Source organism: Carettochelys insculpta, chromosome 16 (genome assembly GCF_033958435.1).
Source record: "Carettochelys insculpta isolate YL-2023 chromosome 16, ASM3395843v1, whole genome shotgun sequence".
In the NCBI taxonomy this organism is placed as follows: Eukaryota; Metazoa; Chordata; order Testudines; family Carettochelyidae; genus Carettochelys; species Carettochelys insculpta.
In genome coordinates this window covers 12,074,794-12,100,558 of record NC_134152.1, presented here as the reverse complement: position 1 = coordinate 12,100,558, position 25,765 = coordinate 12,074,794, and the positions used below count along the sequence as shown (strand labels likewise).

The 25,765-nt window shown below is 41.2% G+C and overlaps 1 protein-coding gene across 1 annotated transcript; it reads right to left on the bottom strand.

Moving 5' to 3' along the window:
- Positions 1-425: 425 nt before the first annotated feature.
- HAPSTR1 (HUWE1 associated protein modifying stress responses) lies at positions 426-22,565 on the bottom strand. Its single transcript, XM_075010951.1, has 4 exons — positions 22,167-22,565; positions 21,205-21,285; positions 16,098-16,373; positions 426-3,598 (listed from the first exon to the last, which is right to left on the bottom strand). The coding sequence occupies exons 1-4, from the start codon at positions 22,384-22,386 to the stop codon at positions 3,354-3,356; spliced, it is 822 nt and encodes a 273-aa protein (XP_074867052.1). The 5' UTR covers positions 22,387-22,565; the 3' UTR covers positions 426-3,353.
- Between the last annotated feature and the right edge of the window lie 3,200 nt (positions 22,566-25,765).

Below are 25,765 nucleotides of genomic sequence, written 5' to 3'. Positions count from 1 at the left end.
ATTACTCCAGATGGATAAACCACATTTCAGAGTAAAAGTTTAAATGCAGGACTTCAGTTGCAACCAAAAGCACGTTTTGCATTATTTTATTGTTAAAAGCTCTAAATTTAACATTTAATTTTAGTTTGATAAAATGCAAGCCAAGTTTACTAGCCTCGGTGCAGGATACACTGAATGTAATTAGCCCCACACGCTCAAGTTAAGTTTTGATAACACGGAATGAGACAGATCTATTGTATGCATTAAGAGTCACAGGAGAAAGCAAATTATGAAGCATCCACTTTCCCAAAAGAGAACAAGTCTGAACTGAATGTTTACTGTACAGACGTAAACTTGCTTTTTGCTCAGATAAGAGTGCCTAAACATTGTTTCACAATATAAGTTTCCTACCCTGGTACAAGAAATAAAGTCTTCAAAACCATGGATACTGGATTTGAATGTTTATTTTTAAAGAAACAATCTGCTCTCCTTCTGTTTGTCAGGCGAATACATGCACTTAAGTCATTTTTGGGTGGGGTTAACATTTAAAGAACAACCAACATTTGGGGCTAAATAAAAAACCAACAGAAGATGGTAAAAAAGTTGGCAAGTATTTAAGTTACAAGCAAAAAATATTAACGCAACCTGTTAGATATTAAAGCCTGCTTTCTCTTACCAAAATGATGGCACAAATAAAAAAGCTTGACAAATTTAGTTTAAATAGTACTAAATTATATGCAAAGCTTCAAAGCATTAACTTAAACAGAGGCATTTATTATTTCACTTGGAAAAAAGTAAAACAGATCAGGCTCCACATGTAATCATATTTGGAGAGATTTAAGCACAAGTCACATTTAACCCAGTACTTTCCACAGTGTGTGTGAGGAGCTCCCACATTAGTACTACTACATGTACTAACTGTCTCACACCAAGAAATCCCAATGTTGGGCATCAAAGATCTAAAGAAACAAAGATAAGCTAAAATTGGTTTAAATGCACAATTATGAACTAGTTTAACTAAGAAGTGGAAGGGGGCTTCAGAATTTTTACATGTTTGAGTGGCACACTTGTCTATTCAAGGCTGGCTAGGACGCCCACCTGCTGTTTCTGGTTCATCGGTGAGAAATACCTCTGCTTATTTCCTAAAAGTAGGTTATTTTACAGAATTAAGGTTGATATAACATCTTTTCTACTGTCTTACAGATCCCATTTCACAAGTCAATCTTACTTGAAAATGCAAAGTCTCAAATTGAAATAAATGTTTTACTTTAGAAAAGAATTATAAATATCACACAAAGCCTTATGGCTTTAAGTCAAAAGCAGTAACTTAATTTTACATATACTGGCAGCTTTAAGTGATTTGTTGTTAGACTGCAAACAGATTTCATTAACTTTTAAAAAAAATAAACTTAAATGGTTCCATGAACTGCAAACTTTTAGCACAGCGCTATGGAAATGCTGAAAAACCTCCCGAACATGTTGATTTATACACAAATTAAAAACAAAAATAATTCCTCTTAGAATATGTAAAGATGCTCTCCAAAATTTTTGAACAAAACATGATATATCCTGAACTTTGCTCCACTTTTGATGGAGATCTTGAATGCTATTTATTGTAATATACTGAAACAGCTGTAACCCTGCCCCAGTTCATCTAGCAGAATGCTAGCTGTCTAGTAGGCTGGAAAATTTTACTTGACTTCCGGCCAAGGTATACCAGAACAGTTCAAAACCATGATCTAGAAAACTAGAACAGAATCTTCAGTAGGGTGATTCTAGCAAAGCTTGGCCTCATCCATGTGTTAGGCCTATTTAGCTGCATGGTCTGTTAACTTGCAGCTTGTCCGTTTTCTATTACAATGTGGATAGGGCCTCTATCACAAAAACATTCCCTCGTAACCCATTAAGTCTAGAGTTCATCTCTTTACTCCTCCCTGTTTTAGACCCTCTCATAAGCAGAAGCTTTTGAATGAAAGTTCTTGAGTTAAAAAGTCAATGAAGATCAGATATTTAATCTAAAAATGTTTTAGTTTAGAAATTGATCCCCTTGAATGAGCTTTTGAATGTCTGCACTTAACACTACTGATGTGTAGAGGGAGCAGCTTTAAGCCATACTTGACTTTTTGGAATTAAAGTTTAAACTGTGCAACTAGTTTTCAACTTTACATATTCATCAGGACATTCAGTTAAAGACACTGTAAGAAAGCAGATTTTATCTTTGAAAGCCATCATGTTATCTTCATTTAATGAGAAAAAAGATCTTCAAAAATTAAAAGATAGAAATTAAGCTGTCTTAGAACTTGGCAGAAGCTGCACATATCACTCCATCCCAAAGATGATGCCACACAGAAGCCAGTCAGTCCAAGCAGTTTCCATAACTGACCAGAAATCTTGTTCGTTAGTAGACAGGACACACCCTTTTTCCAATGTTCCCCACTCCCTTGCATTCCACCCTTCCCCAAAATGGGCAGTTACTTCATACAAAATGTAAAATAAGAGATGGCTGTACACGATACCTACCCTTCGCTAATACTGAACAAAAAATCCTAGTCTCCAATTACAGGACAGCTTTCTCTAAATTTAGGTCAGTACTGCTGCAGTTTGCACTGTTTTTGTTTACCTCAAGGATACCAGTGAGTACACATATGCTCTCAAACGGAAAGTGTAAAACGCTATGAAGTTAATTGGGGAAAAAGTTTAATATTGCTACTTCAGACCACTAAAACACACAAAGTGAATCCAATAAAGATCCTTGTATTGATTCAATATTAAGTATTAATTGCATGACCATCATAGCACCTCTTTACATAATCACACAATCACCAGAATTAATCAACTGCTTTTAAAACTAAAAGGGCACAGTCCAATATTTATAACTTGCACACTGTTACTATATAGAAACTAGGTGCCTTGTACAGTGCTGCGAAAATGGAAGCCTGCAGATTTGACAAAGATGCCAAGTCATATTTTAGACAATTTCAGTCAAACTGGCAATACTGTTGAAGCAAATACTCAACACAGCAGGAAATAAAGGACAAAGCATTCTATAACCAAATAAAACATCTGAAATTTCCTTTTCCCTTTAAGAATACAAGTAAGGTCACTTTTAGCCTTGGAACGGATACATGTTCGCCTATGATGATCTTGCTAACTACTACACAATATCTGATGTCCTCTGCTAAGAATATAGTTTAAGAAAGCCGTAGTTACAAGAGGCATCTACCGTAATACCTAAACCTTCCTTTATGGCAATTATTGAATTCACTTGTCTTAAACAGTGAATGCGAAAAGATGGCCTCATGTTTCCTTTTCAATAGTACTTTTGAGGATCAAGTGGCTTTCAAGCAGCATGGTGGGTTTGAAATTTTTGCAGTTTAGATCATTCGGTTGCGTTTATGAGTTGGTGAGTCTGTAATGACATCGCCACACTGGGCTGAGGTACGCTTTCTAGTTCCACCATTGTCCAAGTGGAGTGCCATTTCTTCTGATATGAAAGTGTTCAAATCAACATCATGGAGTCCATTTCTCCTACGACTAGAATTGGAACCACTGCTTACGTGAGTGGGAGAGCCTGGGGTACTTGAACGAACACTTATACTAGCCATTGCACCACTAAGACCTAGAAAAAGGAAAAAAAAAAGGAAAAATTTTAAAAAGGCAGTAAGGCAAGTCAGAATAAGAGCTAGTTTTCCCACGCATTGTAAGAAATTACACTTTTTTTAATATGCCAAAGATTCACATGATATAACATTCCATTACTACTGCATGCCAGCCTGTCTGCTAGGCCTGTGATATCCAACATCCTAGCCACAGTGGTTGGTTGAGTGTGACTAGCTGACTTGAACAACATATTTCCAGAATAATGTGGCTAGTTTAACATATATGTCATGGTGGGACAATATGGGCCTAAATACAAAGTTAACCCCTTCCCAGTATGTAGACCTTTTAAAGTCACTCATTAACAATGCATATAAACTTAGCACTCTAAACCCAGGAAAACCTACCCCGAATTGTGTGCTTTCAGTTTAAGCACTAATGCTTTTGAATGAGAACTGTTCTACGCGAGTACTTTAATTATCCTGTTTGAGGCCACTGTCATAGTGAGTTACTTTCTCTGGCATTTGATTTTCATACAACTTCCCCTAACCTCCAGAATTAGGGAACCAGTACAAGTCTGAAAGTTATATTTTCATTTGTCAGGAACTGTGTTGATAAGACAAACATTTGTATAGCAACTAAACTGAACAAGGTTCTAAAAGTAGAAATGCAAAGTTTTTACTTTAGAGTCACTTATTCTCAGAAATGGCAGAAGATACCACTAAAGTTGTTCCAGTGTTCCCCTAAATTGGTTGTGATGTTGGAGCAAGGCTATGCAAACATTTTAGAAATATGCTAATACTCGCAACAGTGTTTTGGATAAAGGTTTATGAATCATTTCTAGGTTGTGCTAACTAGAACTCTTCAGCTTTCAGTACCAGATTAAGATTATGTTACTCCTGAAATATTCGCCTGCTGCAGATAACTACAGCAATAGTCAACAACTTATTCTGTTACACAAGCACACTGGAACATATTACTGCACTGTTGAATCTGGCAAAAGCAGCATGTTCTAATACAGGAGCAGCCCTAATCTGCTTGTGTGTTCCCACAGAATATAAGTACCTACCAACTGTTTCCCTACAAAACGTTGTTCTGAGAATTTCAAGTCAAGTAAATGGTCAGCTTCATAACACCTTTTTATTTCAAGAGCACCTCAAGATTATATTTACTACACTGAAAGCTGTGAACTAGAAAAAATACAAAACAATGTTGAATTTAATCAGGTATACTAGTAGAGCCCAAAACAATGCAGCCAGTAATTAAAGCTGCCAGCAGAACTAGATTTGCTAGAAATCATGCTGACAAAAACACCAACTACTGAGCATCACATCCACTTGCTACACAAAGTTTATCGTAGGACCTTAAATACATAACCTAGAGCTGCATAGTTAACATACAATCCGTCTGAGGTATTTTAACCACAACATCATCATTGGGAATGTGACGAACGTTAAAAATTATGTGACATTCTTATTGATTAAAGAAGCTTGTCCAGTGCTGCTGCAAGCAACTCACACAACCTACCTCAGAAGTTGACGATGAATTCAAAAGCTTAAATTTTGTTAAAAAAAATTTAAAAAAATTCAGGTGTGTAAGGTTTAACTTTAAAAAAAATTAAGTTTAGACAAGCATTTTCACAGGCCTACATTGCAAGACCAACAGTTTAACAGAAGGTTCTCAATTAAAAAAGGAAAAACACAGGCCAAATTACCAATGAAGTACTCCAAGTCCAAAGAGACATGGATATTCGTGCTACTGAATTAGTTTTTACCTCTAAATGCATTTTACTCTAAAGTGCTACATTACATGACAGCACCACAGTACCCACTTTTCCCCATAATGCACGAGTGATCAGTAAAGGCAACATTAAAATACTGTAATGTATTATAAAGGAAACAAGTCAGCACTTTGGCATCCATATCTAGATTAACTACAAACTCCTTTGTGAGGGGACAGACATAACAGGGAGCACAAATACAAAAGGCACAATGTGGTGGCAGGAAGAGAAGTGCTACTTGACTGCTTTTTGGTTTGATTGTGTATGGACTAGCACAGCTTACTCTTACTATACTAGCAAAGAGGATAACAACATGTATGTAGATGCCAACACACACAATTAAGGGCTTAAAAATATAGCAAGTTGTTCCCTATGACCATAAACCACCAATAAAGTCAATCAGCCTCCTTAGAGCAGGTTGTGAAGACAGGTTACAAATGCTGAGATATTCTTAGTAGAAGCTTGTATTTGTTTAGAGCACTAGTGTTTTACCCAAACGCATTTCTAAAGCGGTAAAAATGAAAAAATGCTAATGTTGGTCCTCCTCTGGGAATTATAAAAATACATGTATTAAACAAAGCTTCAATTTATAGACATCAACTATTTTGCACAAGCAAGAAGTGTTTAAATTCTTGAAGACATTTAACAAAAAGTGCTTTACTAGTCCCTATGACAATAAAGTTACACAAACATTGTTGAAAAGCTCACAATGTTACTAAAAAGGTTGTATAGGGCAACAAGCATGATTGTCAGGCTCTCTTTCCCCACTTCTGAATTTACAATTCATAAGCCAAAATAAAATTAAAAAGTTTGCAGATTACTATAGCTCCTGCACTATTACATATGCTGGTTAAAACAAACAAACAGTCACAATACTGACTGCATGACTAATGCAACTAGTAAGTCCAAGTATCTTAGCAAGTTTCTTGTGATGTTAATTTGCACTGTGTTGTAAAATTTATCACCTAAAATTCAGACCAGAAACTTTAGTGGTGTTGTCTGTCTCCAGCACAGAATGCCCAGAAGTTCCTGAAAAAGGTCAAATGTTTCAAAATTCACTTGTTTACAAAAAGAATGATTTCCTATTTGCTCCACTCCTGAGGCTTACGCTAATGCCAAACATATATATTGAAAAAGTAAATTGATCATCTCAACTTGCAACACGTTTGTCTCATTTAACTTGCAACACCTATGACAGACAAAGGACTGCTGAACTTTGACTTGCCAAAATTCAACTCTCCTGTTTGTTCTTCTATCTGCTCTTGCCAAAGTCAAACACTGTAAAGCCACAAAGCTTAGCAAACTCATGGGACAGACCTAAAGCTTCTTTTTGACTTGTTTCTATAAGGATGATAGAGGTTTAAATTTCAGACACCAATATCAAGTGCTTCCTTTGTGAAAGAGGTCTCTTCAAGTGACAGTTAATATGGGGATAAAAGTACTTTTTAAAAAATAGGTACATAGCCCACTGGCATTCAACTAATGTGCTGCAGCACACTGTGTGCCATAAGAACTGTCCCAGTGGGCCAGGAAATTTTGCCAATTTCCCCTGATGTGGCTTTTGCACAGCCACCACGTGGGGGACACTGGACACGATAAATGAAGAGATTTAAAAAAAAAAAAAAAAAATGAAAATGACAAATCAGCCTGCTAACCCTCTTAGCTCATTTGCCAGTTTTCATTTTTTTTCCTGTTTTTCTACCTCTGTTACATATTCATCATGCGAGTTCATTTTCAGCATATTTCCATGTCTGAAGAAGTGGGTACAGCCCACAAAACCTCATCACCTAATAAATTGCAAAGATACAGACTATCAAAAAAAGCAATCATGCAGCACTTTAGATTAACATGGCTACCTCTCTGTAACTATTCAAGAATTATACTTTAGCCCTCACAACATCATATCAAATATGCACACTGTAGTTTTTGTATTAATGATTTTTTTTAAAAAAAGCTTTAGAGCACTCCTTAGCAGTGTTCCCTATAAGCTGTGCTCTTGGACAGCCACCAAATGCTACTCAGGTATTTTGAAGAGTGCCCACAGCCAGCAGTAAGTGTTTCTACAGATGGTACACATGCCTCAGTACATATAACAAATTCCACATATGGATGGAAGAAAATTAGTGATGAATAATATTCTCCCTAAATTGTCTCAGTTAATATGCTGATTATATAAGTAATTGTAGTGGGCACAGACAAAAGATCAAGTGTAAAGCAAAAAAAGCTGTTCATCTTAATTGCTTCTTGATAAATTTTTGAAAACTTCTGCTTTGTTTTGAATTTGAAAACATATTGGGCTAGCACTTCCTTCTAGTAACAAGAAAGACTAAGATTAAGTGGCACCTGCTGTGTATCGCTTTACACTGAAATTCAACATAGCCCTACCCTCAAATTAAGGGCAGAAAAAGGAAAAGGAACGTAATTCCTGAGTTAAGTTATAACTCGACATCACTTGCCAAAGTCTTCCACTAAAGACAAGAAAGCAAAACTAGCATTTAAACCACAAGTCCACTCAAGTTTTTTCTGAATCTAATCTTAATGATACAGACATTATGAAAGACTATCATGTAAGTGGAAGTTGTGGTATGTTAAAAATTGATGTCTGTTTCAAATAATTTAAAGTAGAAATATTAAAACCTTACACGAAAATTACAAAAAGAGCCTGAAATGGTTCCATGAAGGAACTCAGTGTGATGCCATAAAACAATGGCTTTCCATCCTACACAAAGTTTGCAAAAAAGATTAATTTTAAAATTAGAAGTGGTCCTCAAGAAATATCAATTTTTATCTTGAACAAAGATGACTACCAGAAACCTCCCTTGGCCAGCATAAGAATCACTGGAGAAAACCAGCAGCAGAAAAGGAGAATTTAGTTTAAGTAGCAATTACTGAAGTGTTCCGGATCATTTATCAAAATTTCAGAGAAGTTGTGTTTGTTCTTATGAAAAGAATATGCGGAGACAAAGAATCATGATCTGAGAGGTACAGTACGAAAATGGAATTCTTAATTATCTATTGCCACATATTCACTGCTCCATCCACCAGCCACTCTGACATCAACTGCAGAATAAAGTTTAATTTTCCATAAAGCTGTACTAACCTGTTAATACAGGTGCTCTCTATTATGCACATCAATTCTGTCCTATTTCAAACACACACATACCAGAATAAACCTTCGTACCAAGCACTACTTGCTATGGACATTGTGTGGTAACTAGATAAATGATCTACGGAGCACATACTGGTAGGTCACAGGATGCCTGGTACACTGATACTTCTTCCCTGCTCTGCCCCTCAAAGCTGCTTCTTGGTCAGTGTCCAAAAAAAAAAAAAAAAAAAAAAAAAAAACACAAACCACATACTAAATCACTTGCTACAGCCCCACCTCCCACACTGCCCCCCAAGCTAGGCACTCCCCCATATAGTCAGGCACCCTTCCCCTACCCACCAGGCAGGCACCCTAACCCTCCCACCCCAAACTTCCAGTAACTCACCAGGGCCATCACCTGCATGAGCTGCCCAACCACCCTGAGCCAACAGCACCACTCTGCCACCTGAGCTGCCCAGCTGCACCGCTTAGCCAGCCCATGCAAGCTGTCCAGGCCCTGAGTCAGCTGCAGGAAAAGCATCCTTGCCGCTGCCACCACATACCTATCCCACCAAACGATAGGGCAAGTGTGCAGAGTGGCAGGAGGGGTGCCCCACGTGTGCAGCTTTCCTGAGCCGCATTCATCACATCCAGCGAAGACACAGTGTATTGGACACCGGTTCGAGGTATTCCCGCATGTTAGTTATGAAGACCATGGATGCACGTAGAATCAGCTACAAATAAAAAGGTGATCTGTGCGCCTCTATTAGGAGCTGCTGCTGCCGGAAGATGTCAGTAACTAGGTGGGACTGCAGCAGCCACTGGGATTACTTATTTTAGAGTTCTGTATAGCTCCCACCCCCATACTGCTGGCTCGGGACTATGAGGGGGAAGTGGAGGCTTTGGCAACTGGGAAGGAAGTACGTACATGACAGGATGGATAATTTTTTTTAAATTAAAAATTTGATTTTTTTTTAAAATACTAAACTTCTCATTTAATATCATAAATATGCTATACATACACTTAGGCTGGACAGACTAGAGACTAACTACTAGCTCTTGCACGTTGAAATAAGAATGCTGGTTTCTCAAGCTATGAAGTAGCATGAAATACTAAAACCCAGAGACAAGCAGGAGAGGACTGTTTTATTCTGTGCTTATGCGGTGGTGAACCTCCAAGCACAGCACAGGAGTTAAGATAATCGTCATGAAGACAGACACAATGGCTACGTCTACACTTGCATTCCTCTTTCAAAAGAAATGCAGATGACTGGAATCAAAAATGAAAATGAAGTGCTGATTTACGTGTCAATCTCTTTTCAAAAGAGAAACAAAAGCAGTGTAGATGGGTTTCTTTCGAAAATAATCCCCCTCTTCAAAAGAAGCTTGCTTCCTATTTTGTTTCAGGAAGAAGAGTTCTTTTGAAGACAGGGTTTATTTTTGAAAGAGACCCATCTATACTGCTTTTTTTTCCCCTTTTGAAAGAGATTATGCAAATGAAGTGTGAGATTGTGAATCACCACTTCATTTGCATTCCTTTTGCAAGAGGAACGCAAGTGTAGACACAGCCAATGTATAAGAAAGGACAGTGGTGGCATAAAAAGGAACAGTGGAATGAAGTAGGGAAATAAATAAATGACAGAAGACATTCTCCCAACAAACACAGCTTCCTTTATTTCGCCACACTTTGCCAAAGAAAAAAATGTCAGGGCTTCCAGGCATAAGAGAAAACCTTGCTAAACATATTTTGAAGGAAAATCTCTCCCCGGGTAAAACAAATGAAAAATGTGTCAAGTATACAACAGTGCAAGATGACGTAGTGCTTAGTTGCAAAAAAAACACTGTCAGGAAAACTACTTATTGGAGAAGATGTAGATATGGCTGTGTGGATCAACAGGTTATAACAACTAATTCACTTTCCAATGCATCATTCTTCAGGATTACGGACTTTTAGTGTAAGTGGTATTTGACCAGTGAATTCCCAACCTCTTTGTTATATTGGGGGGGGGGGGGAGTTTACCTTCGCTAATTACGATAGTTTGTTTAATTAGTTACCTAGGCTTAAAATCTATCACTCGTATACAATACAGAAAGCTACAATAAGATTCTAAAGTTGCAAGTTGCCACGAGTGTAACTTTTTCAATGGTATAATACATGTGCCTTATTTGACAACATGGTCACAGACCACAATGGTTATGCCAAGTCTACTCCGCATAACTCATCTTTTCTTAGGTGACCCCATCCTAAACTTGGTTCTCTTAAAAAGTGCGCCAAGGAGTTCAATTTACTAAGCACGCTCGAAGCAGGCAGGCGGTCTTAGTTTTTGTAATTTAATTTAAAAATCAATTTTTTTTGGTGGGGGGGGGGATTTAAAATCATAGATTTTAAATTGCTTTGATTTAAATGAATCCACCCTGGTTGGTGGGTGTGAGGGGGCAGACAAGGAGATTAGGAAGCCAAAGAAGTTGAACTGGAGAACAAAGAGAGGATATATGCATGCTACAATAGACACTTTCCTCCATATACAGTAACCTAAGCTATTACAGATATAGTGACCGCATGATCATAAATGGGAGGGTGCCTGGGGTTCACTAACATTAATATATGGGTCCTCTGCAAGAAAGATTGTGTTCCCCTTGTGAGCTACTCATCTCTTATGAAAGAGAAGGCAAACCAAATGCATTTCTATTTCTGGCAATTTTATGACTAAATGTTTAGAACACCTATTTTCTAAAGAAAGTGGTGTGATAGTTTCAATTGAAAGCTGGAATACACATCCGGAAAGCAAAATTGTGGAAGTGCACGTGTGACTGGAAAAACCACCGATGTAAGTTTTGAAAATTTTGACTTAATTGCAAAGGATTTCTTGCAACAGGCTCCAATATACTTTTAAAATAGTTCCACAAGGTAGTGCCTCATAAGACTAAGCACAGCGATACAAGGTCACACTAGATCCACGTAGGCATACAAGGCCCATCTCACCAAGTATCCTGTCATTGACAGTGGCCAATTCCAGATGCTTCAGAGGGAACATACAGGACAGGCGATCAAATGATCTATCCCCTGGTGCCTATTCACAGTTTCTGGGAAACACAGGCAAGGGACTCCACCCCTACCTATTCTGGTTAATAAGCTACTGATTGACCTACCCTCCATCTGCACCAGATGCATCCCCATGAACACAACACAAATCAGAAACCAAAACTTACTGTTCTTATGTTTCAGGAAAAAATCTGAGCATTAGTTTGTGTCACATAGTTAAGATATATTACCATGTGCTAACACAGTTCAAGCACCTATGTTGTTCCCATTAAGAGGGAGCTTAAGCAGGTAGCAATAGGCAGCATCACATTTGGTTTTGTGGCATTGTTTGACTATCTTTGGATTTAAAAAAACACACACACACCACACACATTAGGAGGCTACTTTTAGACCACTGAATGTAAGCAAGCTAATATTCAAGACAAGCATATAGGAACAATCTGATGGGTTAACTAGTTCAAGACAACTCCAGAATTTTTTAAAATCAGATATACAGTAGCATTCCCACATTCACAAACTTAAAGTCTGCAAATTCAATTATTCATTGGACACCAAAGCCACCTCGCTGGAGCTCGGGGCAGAGAGCACCAGCAGTCAGGCTCCAGGCAGGGAGCTGCAGCGGCTGCCAAAATTCAACATTTGCGAGCTCTCAACATGGAACCCTGGCAAATGTTGACACCTTACTGTATACTTAGTGCCAGTCCTTTTATTCAAGAACTCTTCCTAAATGGTAAGGGCTAGAACCACCAAATTTGGTATGCAGTTTTCTTTTATCCTAAGAAACCAAACTCAGAGTTTTGCTTGTGCCAGGAGAGGGATGGTTTTCCAGAACATGGAAAGGGAGGGGCTTGCTGTTCAGAGAGACCGCATACTGCAGAACCTTTTGGGGCAGCCGCACCAAGAAAGTGGTAAGCTGGGGCTTTCTATCTTGCCTGCCACCAGACCAGAATGTTGCCACCTCCACACCAACCCCAGTACTAGAACCAGGGACAAAGACAAAGTTCTGCTGGTAAGTACAGTGACACTGAATGGGAGATTCTTCAATTTTAATGTACTGAGACAGAAGTAGCTAAAGGAAGCAGTCATTTTAAAAAGAATAGGAAAACATGAAAATGGTTGCTAGGGAAACAGTGTAAATGTCTGTGCCTGAGGAAGAGACTGAAAATGTGTATCAAGAAGAAGGAAACCAGGTTCTATCAAGTATCCCAACTGAGAATGCTGAAGGACACTTTTAGATATTGTAGCATAGGGAAAGAAGAGACAGAAACTTTAAATTTCATACAGTTTTCCAATTACAGATGAACATCTCTAACCCTCTAATTGCAGGTTGAATCTTACCCCCCAAAGACCTGACCTGCGCTAAACAAGAGAATTAGCCATATTTGATCATATGTTGGTCAATATTGTCTACCAGCATCACCAACATTTTCACTGCTTACTGGTCTCTTAGCTGTATTTTACACCTACACGCTTAAGTAACAGCGCAGAACACTGAGAGCCAGGACTGGTGGCTATAAACAAATTTTATGGGACCACAGGAAATTGGCCAAACCCATGATATTGATCATCTAGTTCACTAAAATGGTGCCGGATTATAAACGTTGTCAGATCAGAGAGTGCCAGATGAGAGATGTTCAATCTAAGTTCCCCCTCCACTGCACAGCATAGCCACAAAAAGTTTCCTCAGCAACAGGAAACTGAGCCCCAGGGGTAGAGCAGTACTTGGCAGAGAGTTTGGAGAAGCAGTGAGGCTTGATGGAACATTGTTCCAGGTGAGCCAGTAGCACAGGGCAACTGTGTGTGAGTTGGCAGGGGGTGTCCCCAGATGTATGGGGGCTGCACGGACAGGGGAGCAGCTCTTCATACAACACTTGTGGCCCCTCAGGTTCTATGTGTAGCCCATGGGACACTGTTTACTGTTGCCCCCACAGGCAGGATTTCCAGATTCCACTGGTTTCCATCTGTGTAGTTTTCTCCTACTATTACTCAAGTACATAAAGCAAGGACCACGAAATTTGGTATGTGTTGACTGCACACAACATTGAGTGAGAGCTGCGAACATCTGCTTTCAAAGTGCGGCTAAGGTTCAATCAGTAGGCCCTGCAAATCCTAGGTATGAAAGTGCAATTAGCAAAACTAGCCTAAGCCTGGGAGACTGTCTTGATTAAGACAATCATTGTGACATATTTGTCACCAAATAACTGAAACAGGTGAGAAATAAAATATGCAGAATTTTGAAGCTTTCAAAATATTCTGCGCAGAACACCATTTCTGGCACAGAATTCCCTCAGGAATATTACCTTCTCCTAAAGCAATGTAGCTGTACTTTCTGCCTAGTTATTTAGTCTGTCAACATAAACGACAGACAATGGCCCCTAGCAGACAACTAATATGATGTAGCCAGCACTAGAATCAGGTTGCCCCCCACATTTATAATTGCCCTTTAACAAAATATGAATATTAATCCAATTACTGCATGGATTTTTTTTTTTTTTTTAAAGTGGGAGAAGCATGGAAGGGAAAAACCCAGGACCAAAAAAAATAAGCCATTTCTCCACAAACATATGAAGGTTAAGAGGCCCACGAAGAGATCAAAAGAATAAGTTTAAAAAAAAAAAAAAAGATGGAGGGCAGTGGGTGGTGATATGGTGAACCAGCGAGAACAAATCTCACATTGTAGCTTTGAGATTTGAACTTTCAGGTCACAATCAAGTCTCTAATACTGTATTCTTTTTTAAGAATCTCTAATTGAAGAGGCCAGTTACTCATTATTTCTTTCCAGGCAAACCCATCTCCTCCAGCCCATACTGCTTTCATCTTCCTAACTCAAGTATTACTCAAGAAACAGTTGGGTTAAGTTTAGTTTCTAACAAAATAAATATTTTGTGGTCTACTTTTGGGCGAGTTCATCATTTTATAGTTTAAGGACAACTCACCTAAAAGGTCTTGACGTGAACACTTAAAGAATGGGAAAGGTTTAAAGAATAGCCTAGAAATTCATAAAACTCAAGATGCTGGGATAATTTTACTCTAAGGATAAAGTAGTAAGAAACGAGTGTGTACATTATGCAGGGTGAATTATTTTTTTTCAAATAAGAAACATTTAGCCAAAAAAAAAAAAGATAACATCCATTTAGGTACAGAAGTATAATCTTTAAAATTAACAAAGGCCCAAGTTTTATCTAAGAGAAGATGTTGTAAAGTGATTCCTACTAGGGGCTGGGTGGAATAAGGAACCAGCTCTTTGGGTCTGGGGACCACACAAAGACATCATGGCCAAACCGGAGTTCAAACACTTGAATTCTATAACTGAATCAATCAATTTCTCTAAAGCTAATACATCATACTTTCATGCAGCAAGAACTCCTAGAATAAAGTCACAGTTGTTAAATATTAGCAATGGCTTTTCTCGAAGTGCTACAGTTTTTCCTCTGAGGAATGTTTTCCTATGGAGCATGGCTAGAATGATGCCTTCACTAGTAGTACAGTTTCAATAATCCAGTCAAGAAGAAATTCAGCTGACCTACTCCTGACCAATCAGGATGCTAAGCATACCAGTGAAACCAATTAAGCAGCAAGGTAGTACAAAAATAAAACATATGGGCTGTGTCTACACAGGCACAAATCTTCGAAATAGCCATATTGAATATTCAGCTCCGCATTAGCATTAGGACACTTCCAGCCGTGGCACTTCAAAAGCGCATGGCTCAGCGTGACTACATGGGGGTCCTTTTCAAGAGCCCTGCACCTTTCGAAACCCCCTTAATCCTGCTCACTGATCGGAATAAGGGGGATTTCGAAAGGTGCGGGTCCTTTCGAAAAAGGACCCCCGTGTAGCCGCGCCAAGCAGCGAGCTTTCGAAGCGTCGTGGCCGGAAGCATCCTAATGCTAATGAGGCACTGAATATTCAATTCAGTGCCTCATTAGTAATCTCTGAAATGGCCATTAGCATGGCTATTTCAAAAATTTGTGCCTGTGTAGACACAGCCAAGGAGTGTTTAGCCAAGAAAGAATTCCATAAAAAGAAAAAAAAAAAAAAAAAAAAAAAAAAAAAAGGTGAAGGAAAGCATAGGTAAGACAACACGCTTCCCCAAAGCACAGAAAAAACAAAACTGCCTTCCAGTGACAGGGGAGTGCCAGGTTTCAGAAAAACCCAAAACTAAAAACCATTAAAGATCCCATCTGCTCTTTTACCAGTAGGTAGGATCAACACCTTTTCGGAAAGGCCAGTTTCCCTTCCAGAACTTTGGTAAATAAGGCTTTTCAACTGCATGTTCCAGAAGCTGGTTTTGAAAATATTGATGAAGGAGTGAGATATGTAATGGCAATGAAATAATTTTTTTTAGAATTATGTTGAAGAAAGAGTACTAGAAATGCATCCTAAATTCACTCTAGGAGACCCCACCTGCAGCCTGCACTTAAAAATTTAACAATTGCACAACTTTTTAGCAATTAACTAAGACATTTAATGTTAGCTACTCTTTCTCTCTAGTTATATAGGTAGCGAAGGTAGCCCCTAAACAAACCAGAGCTTAACAAAGAAGCATACTCCTCCTCAAGGATTCCCACCCATCTTTAAAGAAATAAAAGCTGAAAAATACTACTGTTACCATGCAGAGCTATGGCTTCACGGAAGGGCTGCAAATCAGTCTCTACAGAAGAGTTAGTTTCTGTTGAAGTAGCTCGGTTAGGGGATACTACAGTCAATCTTGGGGGAGCTCTAGAGTTTCGTGGAGGAGGAACCTTTCCACATAGGAAGCTGATCAAATCTTCTCTACGGATAGTTCTTCTGCGTTTTTTAACCCAAGCTAACACATCCTTATTGCGACGCTGATAGCCAATTTGAATTCCTACATCAAAGCTTCGTTGGTGGGCATCAACGCTTTCTGGAAAAAAAAAAAAGAGAAAAGGAATGCTCTTAGTAAGTGTTCTAGCTGAAGCAGCATAGTCAGTCTATTGCTTGTTTGTTCATAGGGGTTATGATGAGTCTGATTTGACAAGAATGAGATTACAAAAGACCACAGACAAGTTCCTGCCTCACCTTGGGAATCAGAGTAACACACTTCCAATACCTTCAAGAGAAACAACCTAGATGTAATTTTAGTAAACATAAGCCTAAAGGCTACTTCTGTGGAGAACAATGTATAAAAATAAACTGGAAGTCAAGGATGGTCTCTCTTCTACATTTAATTAAGCACACCACTGCAGCTCCCAATCCACACTTTGTGCATAGAGAGCTATCAAAAGTATTTCCTATAAATAAGACTGATTATGCTCAGGTTTTAATATAAGGGTCAAAAAGAACTGTTTTTGACCTAAATTAATTTAAGCTAAAGCATCATTTATGGTATTTCAATTATTGTTTAACAGTGGAACATCTGAAGAGATTGCCAAAACAAAAGTCAATTTAAAAAAAAAAAAAAAAAACTCAGTTTCTGGCATTACAGATGAGCAAGTCCCCCTAACAAGTTTTGATTTAAGTTCCTTTTTAAAGCTATTCTTTTCCATTATGTGCAAGAATATCCACACAAACTAGGGAAACAAACTAAACACAAAGCTCTCTAAAAAAAATTTCTGGTCATAGGTACTAACGAAAATCATCCCTGAAAATGATTTACCTAGAAATTATCCTTTAATTCAAAGACAGTCATCCATAACTAGTCCTTTAGCAATGTTCCATGCTTCATTTTTTTTTTTAAAACAGTCTCATGCACAGAATCTTCAATTGCTCCCACTCATATCTGTGCATTTGTAAAGTACTTTACTTTATGGATTTTCAAACTATTCCACCTTCTACTTTCAAAGAAAAGTATAAGTTTAGCACACAAAAACTTAGTACTTGAGTGAACTCTAGCCTATTAAGCCATTCCACAAAGCTGTATGTAGACATGAATGGTCACCCTGTGCATTCCACTTGTTATTTTCTAGTAGATTGTCAGATCATTTTTGGACACAGAGGAATTTCTAACAACTCTGGCAAATTATTCTAAGAACTACTTCAGTATGCTACTGAACTCATAGGGTACGACATACGATGTTCTGTACTCATGAAATTGGGCAAGTTCTACTGTTTCTGACACAGCAGTTTCTTCTCAGAGCTTTGGCAACAGGGATTATAACATATGAACAAGAAAATAAAGACATTAAACTAAGGCTATGTCCACACTATAGAGATCTTCCAAAAGAAGCTCTTCTGAAAAATGTTCTTTCAGAAGAATGTATCCACACACAAAAGAGTGACCTGCTCTTTCCAGCAAGTGTCTACACAGCCCCCACTCTTTTAAAAGAGCGGGTCAGGGATCGAAAAAGTCAGGTCCCATGAGGGCTGCTCCCTTCAGAAAAAGGGGGGCCTGCAGAGTGTCTACACACATTTTCTTTTGAAGATAAGCTTTCAAAAGGGGGCACCCTACCTGAAACGGGACAGGAAGAGCAATTTCAAAAGGAGCATCACATTCTTTTGATTTACTTTCAAAATAACACTATGTTTAGATGCTCTGGGGGATCTTTCAAAAGATCCCCCTTCTCCTGAAAAAAACTTGCTAGTGTTGACGCAGCCTAAACATTGGCAGTCCACTCCAATTTTCCTCACGTAAGCTTTCAGCCAAAATACACTGAAGAACTTGGCAGTTACCTGCAAGCCAGCTTCAAAACTAGTTTTTACATATTATGTACAAAATCCACTCACATGAAGTTATATGGCCATTTACCCAATTTAATAACCAAAGTCAGCTGAACAATTAAGATTTGTTTACAAGCTCCATTATTTGATTGTCATGGTCGGAATAAACAGTCCCTCCCAAGAACGAACAATGCAGCCATCGATCACTTAAAAATAAGCAGCATTTCAAACTACTTTTAGATAAAGCTGAGATTTGTCAAGTGTATTTTGAGTGCTTTTAATTTATAAAGCATAGAAATAAAGCTTAATTTCACACTCTTTACAATAAAAAATATTTGAAGTGAAAGATTGCTCCTCTTTACTAATATTTAGAGGTCCAAGTGCAACTGCTACTATTCAAACATTCAAGTCTCACTGTTAAAGAAACACTAACAATTATGTTAAGAAACGAATACTTTTTCAAGTTTATCATATGCAATCAATATTCTGCCAGCTCACAAAAATCAAGGTAAATATCATCACACCTAACCATTTTTGAAGACTAAAAAATAGGAGATTGCATCAGTCCTTCTACTAGCTTTTGTGGACATACTTAAGCAAGCTACAGTAAACTTTCATATCAGGCATTTTATTAACCTGAACCCTCAAATAACCAGTACTGAAATTTTTGTCTTCTGGGCCAAACAATTTTCAGTTAACATCTGGAGGACAGCAAGCAACAACTTATTTTCTTTTTTAGTAAGGCTAAAAGACCTAGAATGCTCTTGGTGCCTTCAGTGCCACAACCGACTGGAAAATTTCATATTAACGATGATTAAATGTTAAGAGTTACATCAAGTTTAAAAGTGAAAACTAAGCAGATGAATTGAGTTGAGGAGAACCAAACAGACTGATAAGATTTTTTTCAGATCTCATTAGGCTTAAATCTGTCAACCTTAAAAAAAATAAAATAAAAGGTGCCAATAGTCTTACCAAGTGAAAAAAAAAATTGCTCTAAGTATACATTACAGATGTAAGCAGTTAGAGATGCATGATTCACCACACGATATTCCTCTGATAACTTTTTTGGAGTTTCGTACTAAGCATGCTGCCACTCCACACCTTTGCTGGTAGCCACAATTAAGTAAGTTTTAAAAAGCAACAAGAACATGTAAGTGTTTCAGTATTAGATAGTGTTTTAGTGTGATTCTACCCTGCTAGCTCTTCTAGGGCAGAACTTCTCAGGATTTTAATCTCTTGAAATGTACTCCATTAAAGAGACAGAAGTTTTAAATTGCTGAAAATACCTTGCCCCACGTGTCGTTCTACAAGCCTACTTTCCTTTGACATTTCCCATCCTCCCTGCCCCCTCCCATAACTGTGGTCTACACTGGCTTAATTCACATGAGCTTACTACATTGTTCATGGATGAAAAAAATCCTGAAGAGCTGAACAGACTTAATTCGGCATATGTACTCCACTGTCACAGGAGACAACACTGATGGAAATGACCACTCCACAACAATGTGAACATATGGCACTAGAGAACCCACAGTGTAAACATGGCTGCAGGCAATTATACTTCTACAGAAACAGTAAAACAGACTTTGAAAAAAAGACTGAAATACACAAGTGACCAGAAAGACATAGTAATTTCTAGTGTTACTTGAAAGAAAAGCACATAAAAGTTTTCAGTACACATTTAAATTATTTTGTTCATGGGAGAGCCAGATCAAGGTAATTTCATGATAATTATTTTCAAATTACTCTGTTGCATAAATGTGGCAAAACAAAGATGTGTATTTTTTCTTGGAAAAAACTTTAAATCAAATTGTTTAACTGAATCCAATCAGGCCTTCCTGAGGAGAGGTGCTCTGAATAGCCACCTATCAGCAAGATTTTAGATTATCAAAATGTGTGTTCTAGCCAGATAATAAGCTTTGATTCATGCAACAGCACCTATTTATCATGCAGCAATAGATGAGCAAGTAGAAGCTCTGCCGTAGTTTGACTGTCATCAAGGAAACGGGCGATTAACACTTAGTAGCTGCCAAGTCAAAGCCTATGATTAGTGTTTCTGGCTAGTCCTTGGGCCCACATTCCATTTGTAATTTCTGTGGCTCTATGTTTTCCCATCTCTATTTCATTAATTCTTCATGGCTGATCTACTGTAGATACACGGGCAGATGTAGAGTTTCCCCTTTGGAAAAATGCACACTAATTTCCAATGCTACATATATACACCATTTCCTTCCTATTATTGCATGGTGAGTACCCTGATGATAGAAATACTAACTGTTAAACTCAGTCATTTAAAACAAATCCATGGATTGACATATTAGCCAAGTGCTAACTATCAAAGATAAAAGCATGTTCAGCTGCTTATCTGGTTCCATTTTTTAAAAGACTCTGCATTTGACTCATCACCATCAGAGAGCCACACTAAAACAGTCTGCACTGTTCAAAAGGCTGATTTGGAAGAAGTCACTGAATGGTTCAGGATAATACTGATGAGAACAGGACCAATGACCTATAAGTAGAGTTTTTCCAAACAGAAACTAGAAATTCATACTTTTTTATATAACAATAGTTAGACTCCATGTTATATGTCAACAATGCTGTCAGACACAGTTGAGGAACAGAATTTTCTTTGTTAAAAAAAAAAAAAATCACTAATTAAGTTGCTAAACATTACTTTCAATTTTTGTGCACCATAGACACTAAAAGACAGCAGTAACTTAACTGGCACAGTTAGAGGCCTAATAAAGAGTGAGCATCATAAACACCAGCATTAGCGCTTAGAAGCTATGCTTTAAAAAACCTCTGAAATTCACATCTGAAACAGTCTGCCTTTTGACTAACATATTTTAAAAGCTACAAGTTACACAATGTCAAATACTATGCCATAGCTAGTTATACTCTTCTCCTGAGCTTATCAGAATGACACGCACATGTTAAAAGCCTCCTTGTACAAGAACGTAGGAGTAGAAAAAACTTAATCCGCACAGGAGCCAACACGCAAGGAAGTTAACTGCTGCCAAACCAGAGCGGCCCGGGAGAGGTTGCGAGATCCCGGAAGCAGCTGACACGTAGGGGGAAGGCGCGCCGGGCGGCCTTACCTTTGTAGAGGTTGGTGACTGCGGTGGCGGCGTTCTGGAAGGGGACCCAGAGGGACAGCCCTGGTTGCTGGCACACCCGGTCTGCGGGGACGAAGAAGACACGCGCTGTTTGTTTTGGAGGCGCTACCTCGGAACGGCCATGTTAGGTTTCGCCATTTTGTTCAGCCTCCCGTGGCAACCCGGGACCGGGGTGTGGCTGGCCCGGCCGCGCCTGCTGCCCGGACCCCGGGCAGGCCATAGCGCTCTCGGCGCAGAGCCCTGCCCCGCCCCGTCCCCACAGCTTCCGGGCACAATGGGGCCTTCCCCGCGCTCGCCATTTTGTCCGTGCCTCTTCCCCGGGCTAGACGGCAGAAGCCGCTTTCGCGAAGGCTCTGTCCCGGCTCTCCTCCCCTCGGCTGCTCTGCGGGTCACCGCCGGGCTCCTTCCCACCCCCCTCTTCTGGGCGGTTCTCGGCGGTGGGACCCTGCCCCTCGCTCCCCCCAGCGGCCGCCGAGCGCCGCTAGGAGTCTGCTCTACCCCGCACGCCAAAGGGCCCCCTCGCCGCCATCCCGGGGCCGATCCCTTTCCCTTCCGCCCCCCCACCCCCGCCATTTTGGGCAGTCTCTGGGGAGGGGCCGCGGCTCCAGACAGGCTGGAGACAGGAGCCGCCGTGGGGCGGGGGGCGAGGGCGGCGGGTTTCCCGGGGTCGTCTCCTCCCCCGAGAGAGGATGGAAAGGTGATTTCCAGAGAGGAGGCGGCGGCTCCACCTTACGCCATTTTTTTTCCCATCCGCCTCCATGGATGGGTTCCACCCCCGCGGCTCCTGCGTGCTGCCAAGTTCCCACCCCGCCCTGCGGCGCCGGCTTCCCCCGCGCCCTCCCTCTGCCCCGCACCCCTCGCCGCAGGAGTCCTGCCTCGCCCTTCAGCGGCGCCCCATCCCCCCGGCCCGCCCGCTCGGCTCGGCTCGGCTCGGCTCGGCTCACCCTTGTAGAGCTGCGCCACGGCGGTGGCCGAGTTCTGGAAGAGGTGCCATAGCTTCTGCTGCTTGTGCTCGGGCTGCGCGGCCGCCTCCTCCTGCAGCTCGGGCGCCAGCGCCTCCTCCTGTTCGGCCTCGGCCAGGCACTGCCGCTCCCACTTGCTGAACCAGTGCTCAGGCCCATGCTCATGAATCTCGGCCTCGCCCTCCTCCTTCTTGTCCTCCATCGTCCAGCCGCCTCAGACTCGCCGCCTCGCCCAGACCCCGTCACGCGGCAGCGCTCGCCTCCCCTCCCCGCCGGCGGCGGCTGCTGCTGCTGCTGGGGCCGGGCCGCTCCTACCTAACCCCCATGCTCCCGGCCAGCGTCCCCACAGGTCCCACCCGTCCGCGGGTTGCAAACACACTGAGCCGCAGACGCCGCCCCAATCCCAGTAAAACCCCAGGAAAGACAGCTGCCAAACCTGCTGTCAAAAAAAACCCGCCCCTCGCTATCTCACTGGCAGCTCTTGCTCCACCCTTCCCGGTTTGAAAGGCAAAGCCCACATCTATTGGATACCTGCATGCCCATCATCAAGCCCGTGTCACAAAGGGGCGGGAAGAGGGGCCAAGATTGGTTACGCCACCAAAAGCTTTTGCGCAAGCGCAATCGTACCGTCTGTTGTGCTCAGGCGCACTCGTTCCTTTCTGCCGCCCGGAGGAACGCGATGAACTAGCATCTCCCTATCGTGGTGTATTGGAGGGGCCTTGCTGGTGGCTCCGCCCACTGCCTGGTGGTGAGGGAGAGACATGCTGCTGAGGTCTCGCTTCGCGGCCACGTCGCTTGACGCTTTCCCATCATGAGTTTAATGAGGAGTTTTGGGGCTTCCCTCTGATTTTCTGTTCCAGCATTGTGTGGCTAGGTAAGCAGCACAAAGGGAGCAGTCCGGAGACACCACTGCCTTTGCTCCCACCTGCAGAGGGCTCCCAGCAATGGCTATCGTGCCAATGCGGGTAACAGTGCAGGACAGCACATGCACCAGTGCGTTTGGTGTGCAAGTGTGCATGAACAAATACTGGTGTTCAAGTGGGGTTCTCAGGCAGTGAGACCTGGGTGGACAAATGAAAGACCCCCCAATGAATGCTTGGGTGATGGGTTCTTCACACGTATGCATATGCCTAGAGATCCAGCTGATCAGATCAATACACAAAAACAATAGACACGATTAAAGTGCATGCTTTGTAGCAACAGAGACCTGCACATAGTAATGTGCAAATGCAGGGGTTTTGTATGCAGAGTGCAGATTTTGAGGAGACCTTTGCAAATTATGCTCATCCAGTCAAGGCTTACCGAAACAAAAGTCTTTCTTCTTCATGTCTTTCCACATTTAACCAATAAAAATCTCACAAATGGTCCCATCCAGAGAGAAATAATCCCTGTACACACATGTAATAAGACTGCTCTTTAGAACACATAGCTCTTAAGCTTTTGAACGAAGCAGTTAAGTCTCCACAGTGCTTGTACATCACCCTAGGTCAGGAGTCGGCAACCTTCAGCTCCGGAGTTGCATGTGGCTCTTTAAGGAGTCATTTGTGGCTCTAGATGCTGTCACCACTGGTTCCTCTGCAGCTCCGTGCCCTGCCATCACTGAACCAACAGAACTAAATTCAGCTGGTTTAATGGTTGGCAGGGCAACGGGAGGGATCCAGCCATTAAACCAACTGAATTCAGTTCTATTATTTCAGTGGCGGTAGGGCAGGGTGCCACAGAGGAGTCAGTAGCATCAGCGTCCAGGGCTGCAATGACTCCATTTAGGCCCCAGAACGGGGAACTAGAGGGGGCAGTTTTACGTCCTCCTGCCCCCAGCCACCTGCATCTTCCATGTTGGCTGGCTTTGGCCTGCTCCCTTCTTTCCTCTGCCCAGTGCAGGTCAGCAGATCCAGGGGCAGAGAGGGGAGGGGAAGGAAGAATGGGCACAGGGAGATGGAGAGGAATTGGTCCCTCTCCCTGCCTGTCTTTGCCGCGGGCGATGAGCACCCTCCAGACAAGGCCTGGCCACAGAGCTCACCTCAGGCAGGCTCCCCACTCATCCAGCAGTGCATGGGGCAGGGAGGAGGCGTGGCACAGTGCTGACACCTGATGGGCAGGCAGGAAGTTAGTGCTGGATCTCACGCAGAACAGCTGCTGCACCTGCATGTTGCTGTTCCTGGGAGCACGGGAATTCAGGCTGCCTCCAACCAGCAGCAGCATCAGTTCCCAGGATGCCAAGCGGGGCCAGCGCTTTGGCTCTGGCCAGGAGAGTGGGTGGCACATTGAGCACCACCTGCAGGGAACTTGCTGCCCCGTTCCTCCTCCTCAGCATGAGGGGTTGATGCGAACATTGTTCCTTCCTATTTAAGAGTGTATCCCCAGGCACAGTGTTTTCCTTGTCCTCATTTGCTCTCCAGTCCAGGGATGAAAGTAACTTAAGATTTCTGACTGGTACAAATCATTGTGTGTGCGCTGTTCCTGAAAGAGGGGTTATGAAAAGTACAGTCTGATGTTATTTATTAAAGGTTGTCTCATTCATATGCATTGCAGCTCTTGAAGCATTCATTTTGAAACTGAATTTGAAAAAATGGCTCTTCTTGCTATTTTGGTCGCAGCCCCAGGTCAGCATCATCCAAACAAATAGTAAGACACTATTCCCAATTCAGAAAAGTACTCGATCTTCTCTTTGTGCTTTAGAAATCATTACGAGTGGACAGTCAGTGGGAATCACCAGTGTAGGATCAGTTTAACACATACTGCAAGAGGTAAAATACAGAGCTGGATATTTGTATATAAATTTGTAGTTGTACCTTGTAACAGGGTAATCTTTCTTTTTAAGAGCATATCTGAATTCAGGCCATCCTGTTCTGAATTCTGCACATTGTAGTTCCCAGAGAGATGTCTGGCAATGTAGTCTGGGCTGCAAGGCATGAGAGGAAGTGGACAGATTATAAAAGGCAACCTTTCTTAGGCCTGGTCTACACTAGGCAGTTAAGTAGATTGTAGATATGCAATTCTAGCTACAGCAATTTCATAGCTAAAATCAACTTATCTGCAATCAACTTCTTCACAGAGGCCATGGCTACGCTGCCCCTCTTTCTCGGAAGGGGCATGCAAATGCAGACAGTCAGAAATGCAAATGAGGCATGGATTTAGATATCTCATGCCTCATTTGCTTACTTGTATAGGATCTCAGTTCTAGAAGAGCTGATTTCAAAAGCCAAAAGAGCCCTGTAGACAGGGTTAATTCAAAAGAAAACTCCACTTTCAAAAGCACCCTTCTTCCTAATTTTTTTCAGGAAGGAGGGTCCTTTCAAAAGTGGGATTTCCTTTTGAATGAACTGTGTCTACATGGCTCTTTTGGCTTTCAAAATCAGCTCTTCCAGAACTGAGATCCCACATAAGTATGAAAATGAGGTGCTAGATATTTAAATCCACACCTCGTATGCATTTCCAAGAGGCCGTATTTGCATGCTCCTTCCAAAAGGGAGGTAGAGAGAAGAAAATCTCCTGTCGACCTCCTTGTGATATTGAGGAGTGCAGATGTTGACTCCCGACCCCAGATAGTCCGTTTTCATATATCTCTGCCAGGTGCGCAA

Excerpts from the sequence above, each read along its gene's own strand:
- HAPSTR1 (XM_075010951.1), bottom strand. The coding sequence starts at position 22,386 with ATGGAGGACAAGAAGGAGGAGGGCGAGGCCGAGATTCATGAGCATGGG. Across the intron at positions 21,286-22,166 it reads CGTGGCGCAGCTCTACAAGG|ACCGGGTGTGCCAGCAACCA; the intron begins GTGAGCCGAGCC and ends TCGTCCCCGCAG. Across the intron at positions 3,599-16,097 it reads TGAAGCCATAGCTCTGCATG|GTCTTAGTGGTGCAATGGCT; the intron begins GTAACAGTAGTA and ends TCCTTTTTCTAG.